This window comes from Myxine glutinosa, chromosome 9 (genome assembly GCF_964187855.1).
Source record: "Myxine glutinosa chromosome 9, kmMyxGlut1.1, whole genome shotgun sequence".
NCBI classification, from domain to species: Eukaryota; Metazoa; Chordata; class Myxini; order Myxiniformes; family Myxinidae; genus Myxine; species Myxine glutinosa.
Window position 1 is genome coordinate 114,920,102 of NC_136269.1, and position 23,718 is coordinate 114,943,819.

The following is a 23,718-nucleotide window of genomic DNA, read 5'->3' on the forward strand; positions in this document are numbered from 1 at the left end:
GGACTCCTGCATTGAGTGATGCCCAATCAGAGCGAGTTACAGGATAGCATATACACATTGCCGATGGGAAAACAATAAATCACAGATCCAGGGAATAAAAGTGGGACATACACCAAAATCAATCAGTTTGGTGATCACAATTGTGCGATCAATTTGATCCAAAACTTTGTAAAGTCTGTTAAAATAATTAAGGAAAAAAACATTTGGCCGTTTCTGCATTAACGTACGTATATAGGATGTATCTTACTATAATTCACCAAATGTCTGTCCGTCTGTTCCCAGGTACCACAAAAACAGCTGAACCAATCGCAACGAAATTTTGGGTGGGTAATCCTGGGACCCCCTGGAGTAAAATATATTGTTTTTCCAATTTTTCCCAATTTTTCCAATTTTCCAGTTTTTCCAAACACGATGGAATAATATTTACCGATATGAACAGTGATGTGTTTTTTTATTGAAATTCTACAAATACTGTTTAGATTTTGATGATTTGCGTGTGATATGATTTAACGGATGTTTATATAAATCGGTAAAAAAAAATTTAAAACCCTTCAATTTCTGATATTTTACCTTTTCGTTTGGGCCTCCCAATTGAAGCCCCGCCCATAGGGCGGGTACCGTTGCTAGTATATGATAATGAGACAGTGCACTATACCGTTTATAGTGGAAAGTTTTTGATGCACATCAAGTTTTGGAGTAATATCATGTAGCATCCTTTTTGCAGTGAATGCTTCAGTGACCTGATCAAAATGATCTGCAAGGGATATCGGTCTTATCCTCTCAAAAGGCGTTGGTTTTGGATATCAGGACAACTGTGGTACTTTTCCATACATCTGCGACCTTTCCTTGTGGAAAAGAGGAGTTAATTACATGTGTTTGAGGTCTTACTGGCTCAACAGATAATTTGTAAATAATACGTGCAGGTGTCCCATCAGGTCCACTGGAAGTTTTATGGCAAATCACATTGCTAAAGTTTTTTATACTTCCCATGGGTTTACAGTTTGGACGTGGTTTCCCAGCTGGAGTTTATTGGAAGTACAATGAAATCAAGAGTGTCTACGTCAGAAGAAATCGAAATACAATAATCATTAGTTGTGTTCGCAGTTCTCAAATTTTGCGATGATATTCAGGAATTTCACGTCTTCGATAGGTGGTAGTCCATAGCTATCAAAATATTTTTTCACATTTCAATTTTTTAGCTTATGACCAGTAAGAACCACTTCTAATTTGTCCGTTCTCAGTATTCATAATTTTGTTTTTGATACTCTTCAGGAGATCGTCTTTTATCTGTCGTGCAAAATATATCCAGAAGTTGAATGTTTTACACGCATGTTCAAGCCCCAAATTCAATGTTGTATTCTTTCCAAATTATTCGAACAATTTCCAAATTGATAAGCAATTAATCTTGCAGGAGTAGAGTTAGGATTTCACAGAAAAATATATTCCATGCCTCTTTTTATGAGTTTTACACCTCCTTGAGAAATAAAAGAAAGGATACCTTCAACTAACGCAACTATGTGTTTGATGAGGGAGACCATATAGCTTTTGAGCAAAATCTACAATAACCTCCCCTCGTTAGTATATTTTGTATCTCTCCTGTGCTTTTCCATCTGCGCTTGAGTTTGTTTTTGAGCCTTCATTTCCATCGGAAGCTTTTACCGCTGCTAAATATCCTGTGAGTGCTTCAGCTACCCTCAGCCCCGCAAATTAAGTAATAGGAAACATAAATGCCACCACTTACCTCCCTTTTTCTAAACGCAAGTATTTTAAGTTTAGGAATAACATTTTCAATTATGGTTTACATTTTTTTTCTTGGGTCAGTAATATATTTTCCACTCTGATTCTGCCTTTTCTTTGAATTATGGCAACACTGATCCTTCATGGTTTTGGTTACACTTACTCGGCTGCGATCACAAACGTTTTGTAACCCCACATATATAATAACCACAGTGCCTTCAGAAAGTATTCACACCCCTTGACCTTTTTTCATTCACATTTTGTTGTGTTACAGCCTGAATTAAAAATGGATTAAATTGAGATTTTATTGTCACTGATCTACACATAATACCCCATAATGTCAAAATGGCTTCCGTCTGGTCACTCTCCCATAAAGCCTAAATTTGTGAAGTGCTGCGGAGACTGTTGTCCTTCCGGCAGATTCTCCTATCTCAGCTAAGGATCTCTGTCGTTCTGTCAGAGTGTCATTGGGTTATTGGTCACTTCCCTGACCAAGATTTTTCTTGCCCGGTTGCTCAGTTTGGTCGAACAGCCAGCTCCAGGTCAAGTCTGGGTAGTTCCATATTTTTTCCATTTCATAATGATGGAACTCATTTTACTCTTGGTAACTTTCAACACTCTATAAATTGTTTTATACCTTTCACAGATCGATGCCTCCTCACAATTCTATCTCAGAGTTCTACAGACAGTTCCTTTGACTTCATGGTAGAGTTTCTGCTTTGGCATGCACTGTCAGCTTTGGGACCTTATATAGAAAGGTGTGTTTCTTTCTAAATCATGTCCAATCAATTGCATTGGCCACAGGTAGACTCCAATCGAGTTGTAGAGACATCTCAAGGATGACCAAAGGAAATTGTATGCACCTGAGCTCAATTTGGAGTGTCATAGCAAAGGGGTTGAATACTGATTGACTCAAGACATTTCAGTTTTTCATTTCTCATTATTTTGTAAAAACTTCTTTTTTAAAAATCCACTTTGACATTATGGGGTATTATGTGTAGATCAGTGACAAAAAAATCTCAATTCAATCCATTTTAAATTCAGGCTGTAACACAACAAAATGTGAATGAAAAGAAGTCAAGGGGTGTGAATACTTTCTGAAGGCACTGTACATTATGTTTGTTTTTTGTGTCCGCCAATAACCTTCGCCTACATTACAACACATTTTTTCATGTTTTTTTTTTAGTGTAGAGTAAGTTAAAGGATATGGAAGGGGGGGGGGGGGTTAGCTTGTCAGCCATGAACCTAACCCATTTCTTCCATAGGCCCTTTGCTTCACAATGTATGGATTCACTCTCGGCGACCCTTTCCAGGAATGTAACCCACATGAATGATGAAGTTTTACTGTACCGTGTAAATTCAATCAAGATGTTCACACATTGGACATTTGTTGTATGTATTGGAATGGATATATATGATTTTAGTCAGGTTGTATGATGGTATGGACATTGGATGTATGGTAATGTGTTCTGGGTTAGTCTGTTTATGGTTTACCTTCTAGCAATTGCCTCATGATGATGTCATCCTGTGTTCAAATCTTATGTAATGATTTTCTCATTGTGTCCTATTATGAGGGATGTCGCAAATATATTCAAAACAGGAAGGGGGGACATATAGCTATAGACCCAACCATCCATGGGTGAGGCCACACAGGTCAACTCGGTATAATCCATATGTTGAACGTGTGCTCTTGAGCAGACCAATTGTCAGTGTCGTTCTCCTATAGTTCACTCCAAAAGCACTGCCTGGTACAACTCCAGCCTACCCTACATCCGATGCCATGTGTGAGTACCTTCATTTGGATCGCTCAGTCCACAATAGCATGCTCTCATGCACACTCTACTTGTGCTGTGACATGGCTCCATAACAACATACTCTCCGTCATGCAGTACTCATGCTGTCCTAAATGTTAGCATGAGCCTATAGCAGCATCTATTCAAGTCCACTATCCCCTCATAGTGCTCACAGTGTGCTGATGATGGTTCATTAGTTACCATGAGCCTTTGTAACAGTTTCCACAGTCATGTGGTGCTAATTCTGCCACACAAGTTAGTGTGGGACCAAAACTGTGTGCTCATCCTGGATCCTTGTCGCTGCACTAGCTGTCAGGGCGCATCAAGACCTGGGAGCTAGCCATCTTCACTGGTTTGCTACAGGCTTTCTGTTCTGGTAGCCAAGTGCAACCAGTGTCTCCACCATCCTGGCAACTTGTTGCAGGCTTTGTGATGCAATATCTGCAAATCACTTGTTGCAGGCTTGACAATTCACTCCTAGTTCAACTCCCGACAGACCCTGGTTTTTGCTTGCCAAGCTCTGGCATATGCTTCTGGTCGGCCGGTCAATGGCTGAGCAAATTTCTGCATCACTGATCCACAAATATGCGTATGCTGTGATCGATGCGATGCATTAAATAAATGAATTGTTTTCATGATCCTTATATATTGCAGAAGAATATTGATCAGCTGATAATTGGATTCAACAACATGCTTCCGCTCAGAATTGTTCAGTGAATTGTTATGACAATTGGCAAATCATTATTTAACATTCTATTTCTTCTATACAAAACATTCCTTCAGTAGTTACTTCCCTTGCCCATACTTCAGCACCCATACTTGGTACTCACTGAGCATTTGAGAGTAAATGTGTCAAGGTCAGTCTCACAAATTGCATTATCACACTTTGTTCCTCCCATTCTCTAAGGCTTACAGAGAAACACACACACACACACACACACACACACACACACACACACACACACACACACACGGGGGAGTGGGTCACACACACACACACGGGGGAGTGGGTCACACACACACACACACACACACACACACACACACACACACACACACACACGTATATATATATATATATATATATATATGTATATACCATTTGTGGGATAAGGCCATTATTAGGCAGCACTGTTTTTCCCCTGACTTACAAGTATATTATTGGCTCCCAATAAACAAATCAACACCATGCACGGCATTTGACCCAATGCTGCCAACATCAAAGCAAATGCTTAGATTGGACAATGAAACAGACGAACTCTAATTTATGTTTGGAAGTTCCACAGATATGCCGTTCCATCATGCAACACCCCTGACTTTGTAAAGTGTGTTATTCAGGTTGTAGTCTCGGCAGTTAAGGTTCCCGTGCCATGATTTACTAAAGCGAGCTATATTAGGTTGGTCATCTGGTTTGTCAGGGTCTGCAGAATTGGTTATTATATCCCCTGTGCCATCAAGATTTTGGATAATGCTTACGTAGCAGCTGCAATGCCAAGGTTTCTTAAATCCCTTGAAAACAAAAGGAGTACTCTGGAGTTTTTTTCCCTGAAAATCTGCTGAGCCTTCCTCAAAATCCTTACACTCGTGGTGTAATCGTTAGAGCATCTGTTCTGAGTCTGGGAGGTCAGCAGTTCAAACACATCTCTGGGCAAGTCATTCCAAAGACCTCCAAAATGGTACGTGCTGCAATTCCTTGTTAACAATCAGCGTTTATAAAGGATGGAGCATGAACAAACATTCATCGGTTGGCAACCATTGTGCAGGCTTGATGGGCCTAATTGCCTCCTCATGCATTGAAGTTATTTCTAAGGGAGCTCGTATTATTATAAAATTAGGTGTTAAAGTCATAAATGTCTTTCCCCTTTTCTCCACCCATGACGATGCTATGTTACGTTACATCTTATAATTTCTCTTTTCTTTTTAAGCAATGGCACGATTTCAGGTACCAATGCAGTAGAGTTGTCATTCTGTCACAGCACCTTAAAAGACTGTTTGCTTTGTCTCTTTCCGTTGATATTTATCAAAGCCTCCACTGCAGTAATTTCATGAGAACATCCTAAATATTGCCTTTAATTGACCAACAACAACAACAACAGGCATTTTAAGGCCATTTTCCCTGCTCGAGCAGGGGTTAGCCATTGCCTTTAATTGACCGTTACATATAATTTCCCCACAGTGATTTTTCTGCTGTTAATAATAGTGAAAATAATCACTTCTGTGATCTGCAATTGATAATTTGATGCACAATTAACATGATTATGAAACAAATTGTATTGTTTCCAGCCAGGACCGCAGTAGATTGTAGTCATGTTATATTCTATATTTTGTTTGTTGTTCGTAGATTTTTCGCAGCCTGCACTGTGTTTGAACAGCAGCAATACATTTCCAGGCAGACTTAATGCATGACACTATGATGAAATTTTTAGGCCTCAATTTACATTGTGTTGCATGCTACTTTGTGCTGAATATCGCCTTTGATTAATTGATTTACGCAATTTTTTAAGCAATTGGTGCTTTAAATTCTAAAAAAACAAATCACAGACAGAGCATATTCCTGTATACTTCAATTGCAATGCAGGTGATGGTGTCATAAACTGTCTGGAAGATGCTAAACTACAATTACAACTTTAAAGAGTGTTTATAAATACACTTCATATGTTATTTTTATTTTTGTTTAACATATAAATGATAAATGTATCAAATCTTAATTGTTTGAAAGCACTGATATTAACCAATGAAATATCTTTCTAAACCTTAAAGGAAACATTGATAGCGAACGCATGGCGCTTGCTAGACAGCGAATCCCCTATCGCCTTGGCCGAGTAGTAGACGATTGGCTGGTCGACAAAGGTAATAACAGCTTGTTAAACTTCAACTTTAAAAGCAAACATAATTTTTTCATAACATGTTTCAGTTTAAACTTTAAAAAAAAAAAAAAATGGAAATACATAACGTGCAAATAAACTGTAATGCTTGCTGTAAAATTTTAAAGTTAATACATGTTAAATCTGATATCTAAGATTTAATTATAAACTCAAATCATTCTTCACAAAAGAGTTAAAGGGACCATAAAACAGCCACATAAATGCCAATTGTTAGCACTACTTAAAATTCTCTAAAGGATTCTTTGTCCATCTCATGGCTATATTTTCTCACAGGAGATTATTTCTAAGAGCAATGCTTTTGACCTCTGAAGTATAGTCCCTTTAACATTTTGCACTTAATTTGATCAATAACTAAACAACCGTGTGTCTCATACAATGTGTAACACATGTACATGTTTCATACATTGAGTAACATCTGTGCAATTGCTTGCTTGCTTGCATTTGAGACACGAATTTATTGTAGTATTAAATGTGAATGCGACATGCTCAATGATCATCTTTCTGTGTTTTTATTTATTATTTTGTTCATTTTCAATACGTTGCACATTATTATATCCATAACTTGCTGAAATGCAATCTTTGTCATAACTGAAAATACCATATTTTTGGCTTATAAGTTGATATTTTTTTCCTGGAATTCCGGGCCGAGACATACTCAGAATCAACTTAACTCTGGTTTAAGACATTGGGTTGCAAAAAAAGAAATTTAAATTTGCAAAATTAGACATTTTCTGAAATAAATTGTATAACTTTTCGTTTAAAACACACAACAGAAATCATTGCCCAGAACGTTTGCCGATTGGGCAAGCAATTAAACGTAATCCACCCAATGACACATGCAAAATTATCCAATCAATAACGAGCACGCACTCACCGATTATGTTTGATCCATCCCTTTCAATCCTAATCATACGTATTTCATCCTTACTACGTCATCTCAAAATGACTCCCGTAAAGTCAAGGCAAGTCCTACACAGCAGATGGGAATATGGTTGCGCACAGAAAATACGGTGTCAGCTAGAAATGTGTTCGGTAATATAGCTAAATGTAATGCACTATGAGCCTGTGCTGATAATGTTTCTGTGGCTTATTCCCTCCGCCACCGAAGATGGATGTAGGTTATGTTTTCACCCCTGTCTGTTTGTTTGTTTGTCTGTCTGTTTGTGAACAAAATATCTCAAAAGGTTGTGGACGGATTTGGACGAAATTTGGTGGAGAGGTTGGGTGTGTCACAAGGATTAAATGATTAAATTTTGGTGAAGATCCCTGAGCCAATACTTTGTAGAAACGTAGAAGTCGGTGAACAGCAATCTTCAAGTCTTGCCACAGATTCTCAATGGGATTCAAGTCTGTGCTTTGGCTTGGCCACTCAAAGACTTTAAACATTATTTTTCTGTAGCCATTCCAGTGTTGCTTTGGCTGTATGCTTGGGGGCCATTGGCCTGTTAGAACGCAAGTCTCTGCCGCAGCCTAAGGTCCTTTGTACTCTGAAGCAGGTTGTCCTCAATTATTTGCCTAAATTTGGCTCCATTCATTGTTCCTTTTATGCTCACAAGTCTCTGCCGCTGAAAAGCATCGCCATACCATGATGCTGCCACCACCATGCTTCACAGTACAGATATTGTTAGATAGGTGATGAGCTATGCTGGGTTTTCACCAGACATAGCACTTTGCATTCAGGCCAAAGAGTACAATTTTCATCTCATCAGACCATGGAATATTTTGCCTCATGCTCTCAGTCTTTCACATGCCTTTTTGCAAACTCCAAGTGTGCCGTCATGTACATTTTTCTCAGGAGTGGCTTTTTTCTGACCACTCTCCCATAAAGCCTAAATTTGTGAAGTTCGGCAGAGACTGTTGTCCTTCTGGATGGTTCTTCCATATCAGCCAAGGAACTCTGTACATTCTGTGCTCTTGCCCATGCCCAGTTGCTCAAATTGTTCAGACAGCCAGCTCTAGGAGGAGTATGTGTAGTTCCATATTCTTTCCATTTCCTAACGATGGAGCTCACTGTGCTCTTAGAAACATCCAACACTGTAGAAATTGTTTTATACCCTTCTCCAGATCTATGTCTTCTCATAATTTTTTCTCGGAGTTATACGGACAGTTCCTTAGACTTCATGGTAGAGTTTCTGCTATCACATGTGCTGTCAACTGTGGAAACATATAGAAAGGTGTGTTTCTTTCTAAATCATGTCCAATCAATTATTGTATTGGCCACAGGTGGATTCCAATCAAGTTGTCGAGACATCTCAAGGATGATCAAAGGAAATTGGATGCACCTGAGCTCAATTTGGAGTGTCATAGCAAAGGGATTGAATACTTATTGATTCAAGACATTTCAGCTTTTCATTTTTAATTATTTTGTGAAAATTTATATTTTAAAAAGTCCACTTTGACATTGTGGTATATTATGTGTATGCCACCACCATGGTGACATTTTGTCAGTGACAAAAATAAATCTCAATTTAATCCATTTTAAATTTAGGCTGAAACACAACAAAATGTAAAGAAAGGCAAGGGGGTGTGAATAAAATACTTGCTGAAGGCACTGTAGCACGATATCTCAAAAAGTTGTGGACGGATTCGGATGAATCTTGGTGTACAGGTTGTGTGGGTGACAAGGAATAATTTATTCAATTTGGGTGAAGAGTCGAATGCCCAAGAGATTTTTTTTGTGTGATTCTTCACTATTGAGAGACAGGTCTAAAACCAATATATAGTACGATATATAAAAGGTTATTGAGCGATTCGGACAAAACTTGGTGGACAGGTTGGGTTGTCCAACAAGGACGAATCGATTGATTTTGATGAAGATCTGAATCTGGATCCGGATACGAGAATTTTTACATTTTTCCAATGATTCATCACCATTGAGTGCCAGGGAGGGCCAACAATGATATATAGCATGGTGTTTCAAAAAGTTGTATTCGACTTGTGACGAAACTAGGTGGATGAGTTGGGTAAGTGACGAGAACAAGCCGATTACATTTTTGGTTCAGGTCCAGATCTGACCTGTCAGAGGGGTACAACTCTAAATATGGACTAATTTCCAGTTTTATGAACTACCTTAGTTGTAGTTAATTCAGCTTCATCTTGTCCTCCAAATTTACTTATTTATGAATGAAGGAAAGAAAAACTGGGAAACTAGCCAGTTCGACTTGTATGCGGAATAATGCAGCAGTACATGTTTGGAAAACAGGTAAAACAAATTTGAATCAAAATTGCAAAAATTTGCTTCCCTGAGATTTCAATGTGGTCAGTTTACGAGTAAAATGGTTAATTTTTATCAGCAGGTTGGTTGAATTTTAAACAAGTTACTGAAACTTAAAAACTAAATATTTCAGTTTCGAAAGTAACACCATGTGCTTTCATTGAAGATTTTCAAATCTGCTGATGTTAATTTTGAGATAGTGTTCATTTAGATTTATTTGTAAACTGCCAGAGAAGGTTTCGACAACAATTTAAACAAACAGATAAAGAAAGAGAGAAATTAAGAGTAAAAGAAAGAAAAAGAAGAACACGAAAAATAAAGTAAACAGAAAACAAAAATTGGAATGAACAAAGAAAAATGTGAAAAAGATGATGTCCAAAGATCAAAGACGTTCAGAAGAACCCGAATAGATATATTACAGTAGAGACTCCCAAAGTTCAAACGCAGCAGCAGGTACAAGCTGTGTCAAACACAGCAACAATAATCCTTTTGGCTGTGTCATTGTTATGAGATGTGACATCATCACTTCCACAGGTATAGGCAACTTCAGGTGCAACAACTATTGGGGACGCCCATTCATGCTGGTTGTGCCCCCCAACGCAAGTTGGGGGCCAAATCTTCCCCTTCTTTCTTGCTACCCGGATTCGTCAGGGCAGCGCAGTGACTGTCAGAGTGCCGATCGATCCCCATGGACCGGCCCTTTCCTTCTTGTCTCTCTCTCTCTCTCTCTCTCCCTCTCTCTCTCTCACTCTCTCACTCTCTCACTCTCTCACTCTCTCACTCTCTCACTCTCTCACTCTCTCACTCTCTCACTCTCTCACTCTCTCTCTCTCTCTCACACTGTCTTGGCCCTAACTTCGTGAGGTTGGAGGTAAACCATCCTGGATGTAGGAGATCTCTGGGTTGCTCCTGCGAGATCGATCTGCTGTCTCTGTGCTGCAGGCTTGGTCGAGAGAACTGTCCGGGGCTATACAACAACAACAACAACAACAACAACTTAATATGCAGACGGTCCCTAACGTTATTCCAATAACATTACAGGAGTTTTTAAAGGAGACATTACAAATCATACTCCTCTTACGTACAATCATGTGAAAAAGTAAGTACACCCCATGTAAAGTTTTGACTTTTTCAACATATTTCAACATACAGCTATTTGATCTTCAATTCAACAATATTGATAGATAAAGGTGATATAATATAACAAATATCATGAAACATTTACATTTTCTAGTCCATTGTATAATTTAAATAAACATAAATGCAAATTTCGCATGTGGAAAAAGTAAGTACACCCTTACATTTATCACTACGTCAAATAACTAAAATTAGAATCAGGTGCACCAGCTCAGGTGCACATGATTAGAACATCGTTAGAGAGGATCTTGGAGGAACCTGTCTTATTTAAACCTCGGACATTTCGTTTGGTTTGCTCTTTGTTGTTGAAGTGTGTGGCGTCACCATGCCTAGATCAAAAGAGCTCTCTGAAGTCTTCAGAAAGAAGGTTATAGATGCCTACGAGTCTGGGAAGGGATTTAAAAAGATCTCCAAACAATTTGAAATCAATCATTCGACTGTCCAGAAGATCATCTTCAACTGGAGAAGATTCCAAACAACTGCCAACTTGTTCAGGCCAGGCCGCCCCATCAAGTTCAGCCTGAGAGCAGACCGCAAGATGCTGAAAGAAGTCTCTAAGAACCCCAGAATATCATCACGGGACCTACAGGTAGCTCTTGCCACTGTTGATGTCAAAGTGCACGAGTCTACCATTAGAAAGAGGCTGCACAAATTTGATCTACATGGGAGATGTGCCAGGAGGAAACCTTTGCTGTCCAGAAAGAACATCAGGGCAAGACTAAAGTTTGCCAATGAACACCGAGGCAAAGACCAGCACTTCTGGAACAATGTGCTCTGGACAGATGAGTCAAAGGTAGAGCTATTTGGCCACAGTACCAGAAGACATTTTTGGCGAAAACCAAAGACAGCATTTCGGAAGAACCTGATACCACAAGAACCTGATACCAACTGTAAAGCATGGTGGTGGAAATATTATGGTTTGGGGCAGCTTTGCTGCATCAGGGCCTGGGCAGCTCATCATCATAGAATCCACTATGAATTCTTCATTGTACCAGAGTGTGCTTGAGGATAATGTGAGGCCATCTGTCGGAAAGTTGAAGCTCAACCGAATGTGGACATTGCAACATGACAATGACCCTAAACATACCAGTAAATCCACCAAGAAATGGCTGAAAAGAAAGAAATGGAGGGTTCTGGAAAGGCCAAATCAAAGCCCGGATCTAAATCCCATCGAGATGTTGTGGGGTGATTTGAAACGAGCTGTGCATGCAAAAAACCCCTCAAACATCGCACAGCTGAAAAAAATCTGCATGGAGGAGTGGGCAAAAATTTCTCCCAGTCGATGGCAGAGACTGGTGGACAGTTATAAGAAACGCCTACTTGAGGTTGTTTCTGCCAAAGGGGGCAATACCACCTATTCGAGCCAAGGGTGTACTTACTTTTTCCACATGCGAAATTTGCATTTATGTTTATTTAAATTATACAATGGACTAGAAAATGTAAATGTTTCATGATATTTGTTATATTATATCATCTTTATCTATCAATATTGTTGAAATGAAGATCAAATAGCTGTATGTTGAAATATGTTGAAAAAGTCAAAACTTTACATGGGGTGTACTTACTTTTTCCCGTGACTGTAATAGGACAAAATGATTAATTATTTGATCTTCCTCTTTCCCTCTAAATATGGACTAATTTCCCCTTTCTTCCTTCCACTCCACAACTGTTCTACCCTCCATTTTTTGCACATAATCTTCCTGCTTCCCTTCATTCTTTTATTTTTTTTCTCTCAATGCACACCCTGCCTCCTTTCCCTATACGAATTGCCCCATGATCAATCGACGATTATTTCCAATTAATTGTCGGAATTTTAATTTCACATGATATTTCAAACAAACAATTATTATATTTGAGGTAATTTCTTCGAATTATCAGTTAAGATGGTTGGCTTAAGATTATAGGGTCTTGAGTTTTATTCCCTGTCGTGGCCTTAATTACACAAGATGGCCAAAATTACGCGGACACCCCTTCTAATTGGTGGATTCGGCTGTTTCAGCCACACCCATTGCTGACAGGTATGCAATCAAGGATACAGAAATGCAATTTCCATGGACAAACATTGGCAGTAGAATGGGCCGTAATGAAGAGCTCAGTGACTTTCAACATGGCAGCGTCAAAGGATGCCACCTTTCCAACATGTCAGTTCCTCAAATTTCTGCCCTGCGAGAGCTGCCCAGTTGACAACTGTAAGTGCGGTTGAGCCCAATGACAACTGTAAGTGCGGTTATTGTGAAGTGGAAACGTCTCGGAGCAACAACAGCTCAGCCGCGAAGTAGTCGGCCACACAAGCTCACAGAACGGGACCGCCGAGTGCTTAGGCACGTAGCGCATAAAAATCGTCTGTCCTCAGTTGCAACACTCACTACCGAGTTCCAAACTGCCTCTGGAAGGAACATCAGCACACCAACTGTTCATCTGGAGCTTCATGAAATGGGTTTCCATGGCCGAGCAGCCGCAAACAAGCTTAAGATCACCATGCGCAATGCCAAGCGTCGGCTGGAGTGGTGTAAAACTCGCCGCCATTGGACTCTGGAGCAGTGGAAACACGTTCTCTGGAGTGATGAATCACGCTTCACTATCTGGCTGTACGCCGGACGAATTTGAGTTTGGCGGATGCCAGGAGAACGCTACCTGCCCGAATGCATGGTTCCAACTGTAAAGTTTGGTGGAGGGGGAATAATGGTCTGGGGCTGTTTTTCATGGTTCAGGCTAGGCCCCTTAGTTCCAGTGAAGGGAAATGTTAACGCTACAGCATACAATGACATTCTAGACGATTGTGTGCTTCCATCTTTGTGGCAACAGTTTGGGGAAGGCCCTTTCCCATTTCAGCATGACAGTGCCCCGGTGCACAAAGTGAAGTTCATACAGAAATGGCTTAACGAGATTGGTGTGGAAGAACTTGATTGGCCTGCACAGAGCCTTGACCTCAACCCCATCGAACATCGTTGGGATGAATTAGAACGCTGACTGCAAGCCAGGCCTAACTGCCCAACATCAGTGCCTGACTTCACTCATGCTCTTGTTGCTGAATGGAAGCAAATACTCGCAGCAATGTTCCAACATCTTGTGGAAAGCCTTCCCAGAAGAATGGAGGCTGTTATAGCAGCAAAGAGGGGACCAACTCCACATTAATGCCCATGATTTTGGAATGGGATGTTTGACGAACACATGCAGGTGTGATGTTCGGGTGTCCACATACTTTTGGCCATGTAGTGTAACACCAGGTGCGTTGACAGCCTGTCATCCTTCCGAGGTCGTCAAAAGGAGCTTACTTGGAAGAATGAGCCTTTCGAGTACTCTGCGTCATAGTGGCGACCCAACCAGGATTGTGCCCCTTAGCCAAGGAAAACTGCCTCGGCAGGCCATTGCGTCTCAAGATGCCAAATGAGTGGTTCTTCTTCTCATTCTTCTTCTTTAAAAACCTTCTTTTAAGACCTTTGTTATCAAATAAAGTACAAGTTGTTCATGGAAGCAAAGTTTTGTTGTTTATAACTCCCCCACCTTGTCAGTTTTTACCCCATTTATTTCATACAACCCTGTCTATACTCTCGCATAACTTCCATTTCCCACCATCCTCCGTTTGTTCTCACTTCTCCAATCCGCTACCTCCCCTTCTCTCTTTTTTCCTCCATCTTCTTTTGTTGATTCATCTACCCTCACCATCATAAATACAGACATGTGAAAAAGTAAGTACACCCCATGTAAAGTTTTGACTTTTTCAACATATTTCAACATACAGCTATTTGATCTTCATTTCAACAATATTGATAGATAAAGGTGATATAATATAACAAATATCATGAAACATTTACATTTTGTAGTCCATTGTATAATTTAAATAACCATAAATGCAATTTTCGCATTTGGAAAAAGTAAATACACCCTTGGCTCTAATAGGTGGTATTGCCCCCTTTGGCTGAAACAACCTCAAGTAGGCGTTTCTTATAACTGTCTACCAGTCTCTGACATCGACTGGGAGAAATTTTTGCCCACTCCTCCATGCAGAATTCTTTCAGCTGTGCAATGTTTGAGGGGTTTCTTGCATGCACAGCTCGTTTCAAATCCCCCCACAACATCTCGATGGGATTTAGATCCGGGCTTTGACTTGGCCATTCCAGAACCCTCCATTTCTTTCTTTTCAGCCATTCTTTGGTGGATTTACTGGTATGTTTAGGGTCATTGTCATGTTGCAAGGTCCACCTTCGGTTGAGCTTCAACTTTTCGACAGATGGCCTCACATTATCCTCAAGCACCCTCTGGTACAATGAAGAATTCATCGTGGATTCAATGATGGTAAGCTGCCCAGGCCCTGATGCAGCAAAGCTGCCCCAAACCATAATATTTCCACCACCATGCTTTACAGTTGGTATCAGGTTCTTGTGGTCAAATGCTGTCTTTGGATTTCGCCAAACATGTCTTCTGGTACTGTGGCCAAATAGCTCTACCTTTGACTCATCTGTCCAGAGCACATTGTTCCAGATGTGCTGGTTTTTTCCGAGGTGGTCATTGGCAAACTTTAGTCTTGCCCTGATGTTCTTTCTGGACAGCAAAGGTTTCCTCCTGGCACACCTCCCATGCAGATCAAATTGTGCAGCCTCTTTCTAATGGTAGACTCGTGCACTTTGACATCAACAGTGGCAAGAGCTACCTCTAGAGAATGATCTTCATCAATGATCTCTCCGACTCTCTTGAAAATCCTCTCTATCTCTTTGCTGACGACTCTACTCTCTGTCACTCCATTCCTCATCCCTCAGATCGGCAGTCTGCAGCCTCCTCAATCTCTGCAGACCTGGACAAAATCACAGACTGGGCAAACAAGTGGAACATGTCTTTCAATCCTGACAAATCTCACACTCTTACGATGTCTCTCCGAAAAGACCGACTGGACAACCCTCCCATCCACTTTCTGAATAATCCTCTCCAAGAAGTTCTGTCACTCAAGCTTTTGGGTCTCACTATCTGCCATGATCTTTCCTGGGAAAACCACATTTCAAATCTGGCCTCCAAAGCCAGTCGCCAACTGGGCATCCTCCGTCGTGCGAAGTCCTTCCTTGGCACACCTGAGCTCCTCACCACATACAAGGCTTTCATCCGCAGCTCAATGGAATACTGCTCTCCCCTCTGGGCTGGTGCTCCTGCCTCACACCTAGCTCGTCTTCACGCTGTTGAAACCAAAGCGTTCAGAATCATTGGAATCTCCCACGATGAAGCTAACTCCAAGGGCCTTTCACTCACTCACCGCAGGCAGGTTGGTGGTCTTTCTGTCTTCTACCGACTTCTCTCTGGCCTTGCCCCCCCCCCCCCCTCAGCTCTCTCTGGGCTCTGTCCCCCAAATATTCCAACAGGTCGCACAAGATCTGCCTGCAACCCTCTTATGGTTAAACTGCCAAAATCAAGACTTTCTGCTCACCTTCACTCCTTCATTCCTCTTTTCTCCCGCCTCTGGAACAAACTCCCTCACTCTCTTCAATCCCACTCCACCCTCCAGGTCTTTAAAACAGCTGTTCACCACCATCTCTTATCTTCCCCCATCCAAAACCTTGATCTTTTCTACCCCCGCTAATTTCACCCCAAATCCTACACTTTTTTGAAATACCAACTTCTGTCCTGGAAGTCCTTGGTCTCCTTGTGTTTTATACCTCTCCCCCCCCCCCCCTTCCCACGCCTCCTCCCCCCAGGCCCTCTCCCTCCCGTGCCTCGCCCTGCTCTCAGGTGTTGTGTTTGTGTGCTTCCCCTCCTCTCCCCATCTTGTCTTCCGCTCCCTCTTTTTGTATGTTTTGTTTGTCTGGTTGATTTGTTTGTGGAATAAATGTTAGCTCTTTCACGAGCCTCGATTCATTATACAAAGGTCCCGTGATGACATTCTGGGGTTCTTAGAGACTTCTTTCAGCATCTTGCGGTCTGCTCTTGGGCTGAACTTGCTGGGGCGGCCTGGCCTGAACAAGTTGACAGTTGTTTGGAATCTTCTCCACTTGTAGATGGTCTTCCGGACAGTCGAATGATTGATTTCAAATTGTTTGAAGATCTTTTAAATTTCCCTTCCCAGACTCGTAGGCATCTATAACCTTCTTTCTGAAGGCCTCAGAGAGCTCTTTTGATCTAGGCATGGTGACGCCGCACACTTCAAGAACAAAGAGCAAACCAAACTAAATTTCTGAGGTTTAAATAAGACAGGTTCCTCCAAGATCCTCTCTAACGATGTTCTAATCACTTGCACCTGAGCTGGTGCACCTGATTCTAATTTTAGGTATTTTAAGTAGTGATAAATGTAGGGGTGTACTTACTTTTTCCACATGCGAAATTTGCATTTATGTTTATTTAAATTATACAATGGACTCCAAAATGTAAATGTTTCATGATATTTGTTATATTATATCACCTTTATCTATCAATATTGTTGAAATGAAGATCAAATAGCTGTATGTTGAAATATGTTGAAAAAGTCAAAACTTTACATGGGGTGTACTTACTTTTTCACGTGACTGTATATGCCTCCTTCAAATTTAGCGGAAAATATAAAGGCAGTGATATGTAGCACGTGATACGTACTTTGTTTTCTTTTTTCTTTTGATCCAAGTCAGTGGCATTTGTAAAATATTATTTGCTTTCTAAGTTTGAAAAGATTGTCTATTTCAGCAAAGTCATAATCGTTTTTATAAATCACCATCTTTTCTCACCTGCTGCATGATTGTTTCTTTGTCACGATATTGAAGACTGTCGCATATTTCATCTCATGGTATGCCTTTATCTTATATTCTTGGTTTGCTTGCTCTTTACTCAAATTTCATTCATGGCACGATTGGGGGGGGGGACAATGACCCAATGTTAATTTTCCCCCAGGCCGCCAACTGACGATCTTCAACAGCCAAGCAACAATAACAATTGGTGGGAAAGACCAAAAGCTGCCCTTCCAGGGTCAACTCTCTGGTCTCTACTACAATGGCCTCAAAGTTTTGCAAATGGCTGCAGAAAACAACCCCAATGTCCGTGTGGAAGGGTCCGTTCGTCTCGTGGGGGAGGTTCCTTCGGTTATCAGCACGGAATCCTCGGTTACTCCCGTACCCACAGAAATGTCCACTACCATCATGGAGACGACCACAACCATGGCCACAACAACAACACGTCGTGGCCGCTCGACCACCACACGTGATTCTCTCAGCTCAGTGAGTTTTTTTCCTCGTACTTAATGTCAACACCAACTTCTGTCTTGCAACTTTTGTACATATCTTTCTTGATTGATATGATACACACATACATGTGCAATGTGGTTTTTTTGCATCGTTGTTCGTATTTCCATTGCAATTCTGGGTGTTTTTTTAATCCTTCTGGTCTTATTCTTCGTTCCATTTCTCTCTTACTTCAACTTTCTCTGAGATTTCTTATTCGGCTGAACAGATACTTGTTGTGGACAAGCAATATTAACAGAATAGTTGGTTTGTACGCTTTCAATCCCCTATTATAATGTCATTCCCAAATAGTTTTGACCCTCCTCTCCTCTCTCTCTCGCTCTCACTCTCACTCTTTCTCTCGTTCTCTCGCGCACGCGCTCTCTCCCTCTCTCTCTCTCTCTCGCTCTCTCTCTCTCTCTCTCTCACACTCTCTCTCGCTCTCTCTCCCTCTCTCTCGCTCTCTCTCCCTCTCTCTCACTCTCTCTCACTCTCTCTCGCTCTCTCTCTCTCCCACTCCCCATCACCCTCTCTCTCGCTCTCTCTCGATCTCTCTCTCTCTCGCTCTCTCTCTCGCTCTCACTCTCTCTCGCTCTCTCTCACTCTCTCTCACTCTCACTCTCTCTCACTCTCTCTCACTCTCACTCTCTCTCTCTCTCTCTCTCTCTCTCGCTCTCTCTCGCTCTCACTCTCTCTCGCTCTCACTCTCTCTCGCTCTCTCCCTCACTCTCACTCTCTCTCTCTCACTCTCTCGCACTCTATCTCTCTCTCTCTCTCTCTCTCTCTCTCGCTCTCTCTCGCTCTCTCTTGCTCTCGCTCTCTCTCTCCCACTCCCCATCTCCCTCTCTCTCCCTCTCTCTCTCTCTCTCTTGCTCTCTCTCGCTCTCTCTCTCTCTTGCTCTCCCACGCCCCATCTCCCCCTCTCTCTCTCTCTCTCTCCCCCTCTCTCCTCCTCTCCCTCCCTCTTTCTCTTTATCTCCCTCTCTCTCTCCCTTTCGCCCTCTTTTTAGAAATTTTAGAATTAGCTTCTTCTTCTTTTTTCTTCAGAGTATATATTTCTAGCTTTGAAGAAATTTTAAATATAGGTTACATTCTACATTTGTTTTTCACACATATTATGTAAGCAGAAACAGAAGAACTTGTATTTGTCCGATGTATGCATCTCAGCTTGTACAACCAGGTATGGTGCTCAATATGTTCTGTCAACAAAGAGTTAATATGGGCCTGTTTAACAAAGTGGGATGAAAGGTACATCCGATGATTCTAGCATTAGCCTTGTCAGAGAAAAAGAAGACAATGTTTGTGGAGGGATGATTACAATTAAAGGACAAGATCAAAGGTGAGTGATCAAAGATCCATGGGACTGAATCCAAGATCAAGGGTAAAGGTTGGGTGGAGGGAATTGGATTACAAAGTCTTGGCCAATGGCTGAAAGGACCGGATCAATAGTGAGGGGTGAAAAATCAAAGGTTATAAGAACAAAATGGAGTTGCAGCATTGATTAAGGGACCATAAGAACAGAAGAAAAGAGAACGAGGAAATTGCAGTTTGGTTTTTTTAATGAAGAAGAATACAGGCTGAAGAATCAGAAAACCCAAGTTGTGATTCAAAAGGAAAAAGGAAAGATATGAAGAAGGAGAATAAAAAACAAATAAAGATTTTTAAAAATTGGAATAAGAATTAAGTAAATGATTTTTTTTTTTTGGGTTAAACCTCATGGGTGCTTCTTCGATTTAGCACACTTATTATATAAAGTGTGCTAAGCCGATAGTGAAACGTTCCTCATCTAGTAACAAAATCACAGCAGAAGCTGCACAGCCCGTGGCTCGATGCTACAATCGTGCAAGATCGTGATCAAGTTGGTGGTGGTATAATCCCAGGGGTGCATTAACTCTTTACAACGACCAACCACTCTTCACAGATCGTTTTCTGTCCACTCCAGGCAGAACATGTTCAGACAGTTGTAATTGTATTTCAACAGTGTCTGTATGGTTTCCAGATGTGTACTCCACATTTATAGTTGTATACCCTCAGGTATGGATGCTCGAGGTTGTGTGGAGCAAGGAATATGTATGTTGCTTTTATAGGCTGGTAACTGGTTGTGCGAAGGTTCTGGTTACCTCCACCACCGAAGGTGGATGGAGGTTATGTTTTCACCCCTGTCTGTCTGTCTGTCTGTTTGTTTGTTTGTCTGTGAACAAGATTCTGAGTGAACAAGATGTGAACTTGTCTGTGAACAAGATGCAGAACATGCATGCACAGCATCTTCTGTTTCTGTCATTATGGTACACTGCTCACGGCTCCTCTGATGTCAGGAGGAGCGATTCACAGGTAAGGACTTTTCACATTTCTTAGCTTGAGCAATCCGGGAATACAACATGGCAACCGATATTCAATATGACGTCAACTTTTCCTCCAGGTGTGGATCTCTGCCACACATAGAGGAAAAGTGGATAAGCAGAGTAAGGGTGGTAGCACCTCGAGTTTGCAAGTTAGGGTTGTGTTCACCAGGTGGATTTGTTGGTCGTTCACGATTTGATCGGTGTTAGCACATTGCCTTCCTTGTGAAGGACCATTAAGCTGTTTACACCAGTGACTGTGCTTTCTGCGCAACTCCTCCACATAAAATTGTCCATTCTCGAGCAGAGTGACGCTGAGATACAAAACATAAAGTTCCTCGATCATGTTGAGAACCTTTGATGAGAGGTCACCGAAGGTTGACGTTGGTGAGGTATGAGTAATAACTGCTTAAAGAGGTTATATATGTAGTAGAACAGTAGAACAACATGTGAATTGGTCAAAGTTTATTGGCTCTGATGCATCGTTCCCCAGCCTCAGGAATGCTACTAGCAGGGCTTCCTCCAGGCTTTTGGTGTTTTTATTTCACTCACAATCCACAATCTGTATAATCACAGTGGCCACCTTCAAGTCCATGGTCTAAAAGTGTTTTCTTTGTTCTATTCAGATATTGACTGTTTGGTTCAGACATGTTAATGCTGTCATAGCTTTTCCATTGAAAACAGTAAGTGGCCCTGCATATGCAGTGATAGAGCCCTGAATCATCTTCCGGTACCTGGATCATCGTCAGGCCTCCATATTGTTGTCCGTTGCATTGTGCTGTTGTTTAATGTCTGTCAAATGAATTGTGGACTTCCAGGATTCTTGCTGATTATTCTAGCTAGCCGGCATCAATTTTTATCCACTGCCGTGGTATCTTCAGCAAATGGATTTTCACTGAACCTCCCTACCTGTTGTATAGGTTAAGAGTTTCAGAGGATAGGTCAGGGAAATAGTTGGACTGGCAGCTCTTTGGGATGTTATTTTTGGCAGACTAGTAGATTGCTTTGATAAACAGGCTCTGTCATAGAGTTATTGGGCGATGATTCACTCTTTTGGACGAGAGTGTCAAGGTCATCAGAAAAACCCTTTCCAGTTTGCCTCCTGAAATTAAACTGACAGCAGTTTTTTTTTTTTTTTTTTTTTTTTTTTTTTTTTTTTTTTTTTTTTTTTGTATACAAGGTCGAGGCTCGTGAAAGAGCGAACATTAATCACACAGAAAGACAAACCGACACATAAAACATATAACATAGGGAGCGGTAGACAAGATGGGGAGAGAGGGGGAAGGACACAAACACAACATTTGAGAGCAGGGACCGAGAGACATGGAGACATCGAGAGATCTGAGAGAGGGCGAGGGCTTTGGGGGGGGGGGCGTGGGAAGGGGGCGGTGGGAGAGGTATAAAACATATGGACACTGCCAGGACTTCCAGGAAAGAAGTTGGAATTTCAAACAAGGTGGATCTGGGGTGAATTAGCGGGGGTAGAAAAGATCAAGGTTTTGGATGGGGGAAGATAAGAGATGGTGGTGAACAGCTGTTTTAAAGACCTGGAGGGAGGAGTGGGATTGAAGGGAGTGAGGGAGTTTGTTCCAGAGGCGGGAGAAAAGAGGAATGAAAGAGTGAAGGTGAGCAGAGAGCCGAGATTTCGGCAGTTTAACCATCAGAGGGTTGCTGGCAGATCTTGTGCGACCTGTAGGAATATTTGGGGGACAGAGCACAGAGAGAGCTGGGGGTGCAAGGCCGGAGAGGAGTCGGTAGAAGACAGAAAGACCACCTACCTGCCTGCGGTGAGTGAGTGAAAGGCCCTCAGAGATAGCTTCATCGCGGGAGATTCCAATAATTCTGAAAGCTTTGGTTTCAACAGCGTGAAGCCGAGCTAGGTGTGAGGCAGGAGCACCGGCCCATAGGGGAGAACAGTATTCCATTGAGCTGCGGATGAAAGCCTTGTATGTGGTGAGGAGCTCAGGTGTGCCGAGGAAGGACTTCGCACGACGGAGGATGCCCAGTCGGCGACTGGCTTTGGAGGCCAGCTTGGAAATGTGGTTTTCCCAAGAAAGATCATGGCAGATAGTGAGACCCAAAATCTTGAGCGACAGAACTTCTTGGAGAGGATTGTTGAGAAAGTAGATGGGAGGGTTGTCCAGTCGATCTTTTCGGAGAGACATAGTAAGAGTGTGAGATTTGTCAGGATTGAAAGACATGTTCCACTTGTTTGACCAGTCTGTGATTTTGTCCAGGTCTTCAGAGAGTGAGGAGGCAGCAGACTGCCGATCTGAGGGAAGAGGAATGGAGCGGCAGAGAGTGGAGTCATCAGCAAAGAGATAGAGAGGATTTTCGAGAGAGTCAGAGAGATCATTGATGAAGACCAGAAAAAGCACGGGGCCCAGAACACTGCCTTGGGGAACTCCAGCCTGAACAGGAAGAGGAGATGAGAGAAACCCATTCAGGGCCACACGTTGACGACGACTAGAGAGGAAGTCCGCCAGCCATGCGTGGAGATTTCCATGGATACCAAAGGAGGAGAGTTTGGTGAGCAGAGCGGGGTGCCAGACCGTGTCGAAGGCACGTGATATGTCGAGGGAGACAGCTCTAATTTCCTGTTTGGCATTGAGGACCTCCATCCATTGTTGAGACAGCAGAAGCAGCATGTCCAGAGTAGAGTGACCTGGTCTGAAACCAAATTGATGATCAGAGATCAAGCCATTGGAGAAGAGGAAAGATTTAAGAAGATTTAAAAAGATTTAAAACAGAATGTTACTGTGTGAGGCATGACAGCTGCAATGATCGTGATACTCATCGGAATGTGCTGGAATGGATGAAGTACCATCTTACTTCTTATAATTCTCAACAAAGCTAGTTTGGAGTTGGATCCACATTTCCAGTAACCAATATGGCAGTAATATGGTGGATTTTTTTATCGTGGATTAGCCTCAATCACACGTTTTCCCATCCGCACATGTTTCCACTAGTTTGACATCAGCATTAGTCTCGCTGTAAGTACATGTGATGGGGTATAGTCTTTAACCTTTGAAGAACAACCCAATCACAATTTAATAGCCTGTTTATTGCCCTTTTCCCTTTTACGTGCACACGGAGAAAAAGGTCCCAAATATGCCTTGTCCCAACAAGGCATATTTGGGACCTTTTTGGGACCCATATTTGGGACCCAAATATGCCAAAAAGGTCACAACATTTCAACAAGCAAGTTGTATTCATAGTCCGAGAGAGGGAACCGCCTTCGTGCCGAAGGAAAAACACTTGAAAGGGAATGAAAGCAACCTCAAAGGGAGGAAACAAAACAGCGGTTCGAGTAATAGCCGCAAAGGAAGAAATAGCTTTGAACTCAAGATTGCATCACAGAGATGTTGTATGAGTTTTTTACAAGAACTCAAAGTTTCACAAGAGAAAGGGGCCCAGCCCTTTCCCTCTTCAGTAGTATGTATG

The 23,718-nt window shown here is 41.7% G+C and overlaps 1 protein-coding gene across 2 annotated transcripts in view; it reads left to right on the forward strand.

The window, feature by feature from the left end:
- The window catches only part of NRXN2 (neurexin 2), an 871,230-nt gene that overhangs the window by 707,667 nt on the left and 139,845 nt on the right, over window positions 1-23,718 (forward strand). For both annotated transcript variants that reach the window (XM_078784719.1, XM_068128476.2), the window contains 2 exons: window positions 6,291-6,380; window positions 17,610-17,932. In XM_078784719.1, coding sequence (XP_078640845.1) covers window positions 6,291-6,380; window positions 17,610-17,932 — 413 coding nt within the window. The remainder of the gene's footprint in view (window positions 1-6,290; window positions 6,381-17,609; window positions 17,933-23,718) is intronic.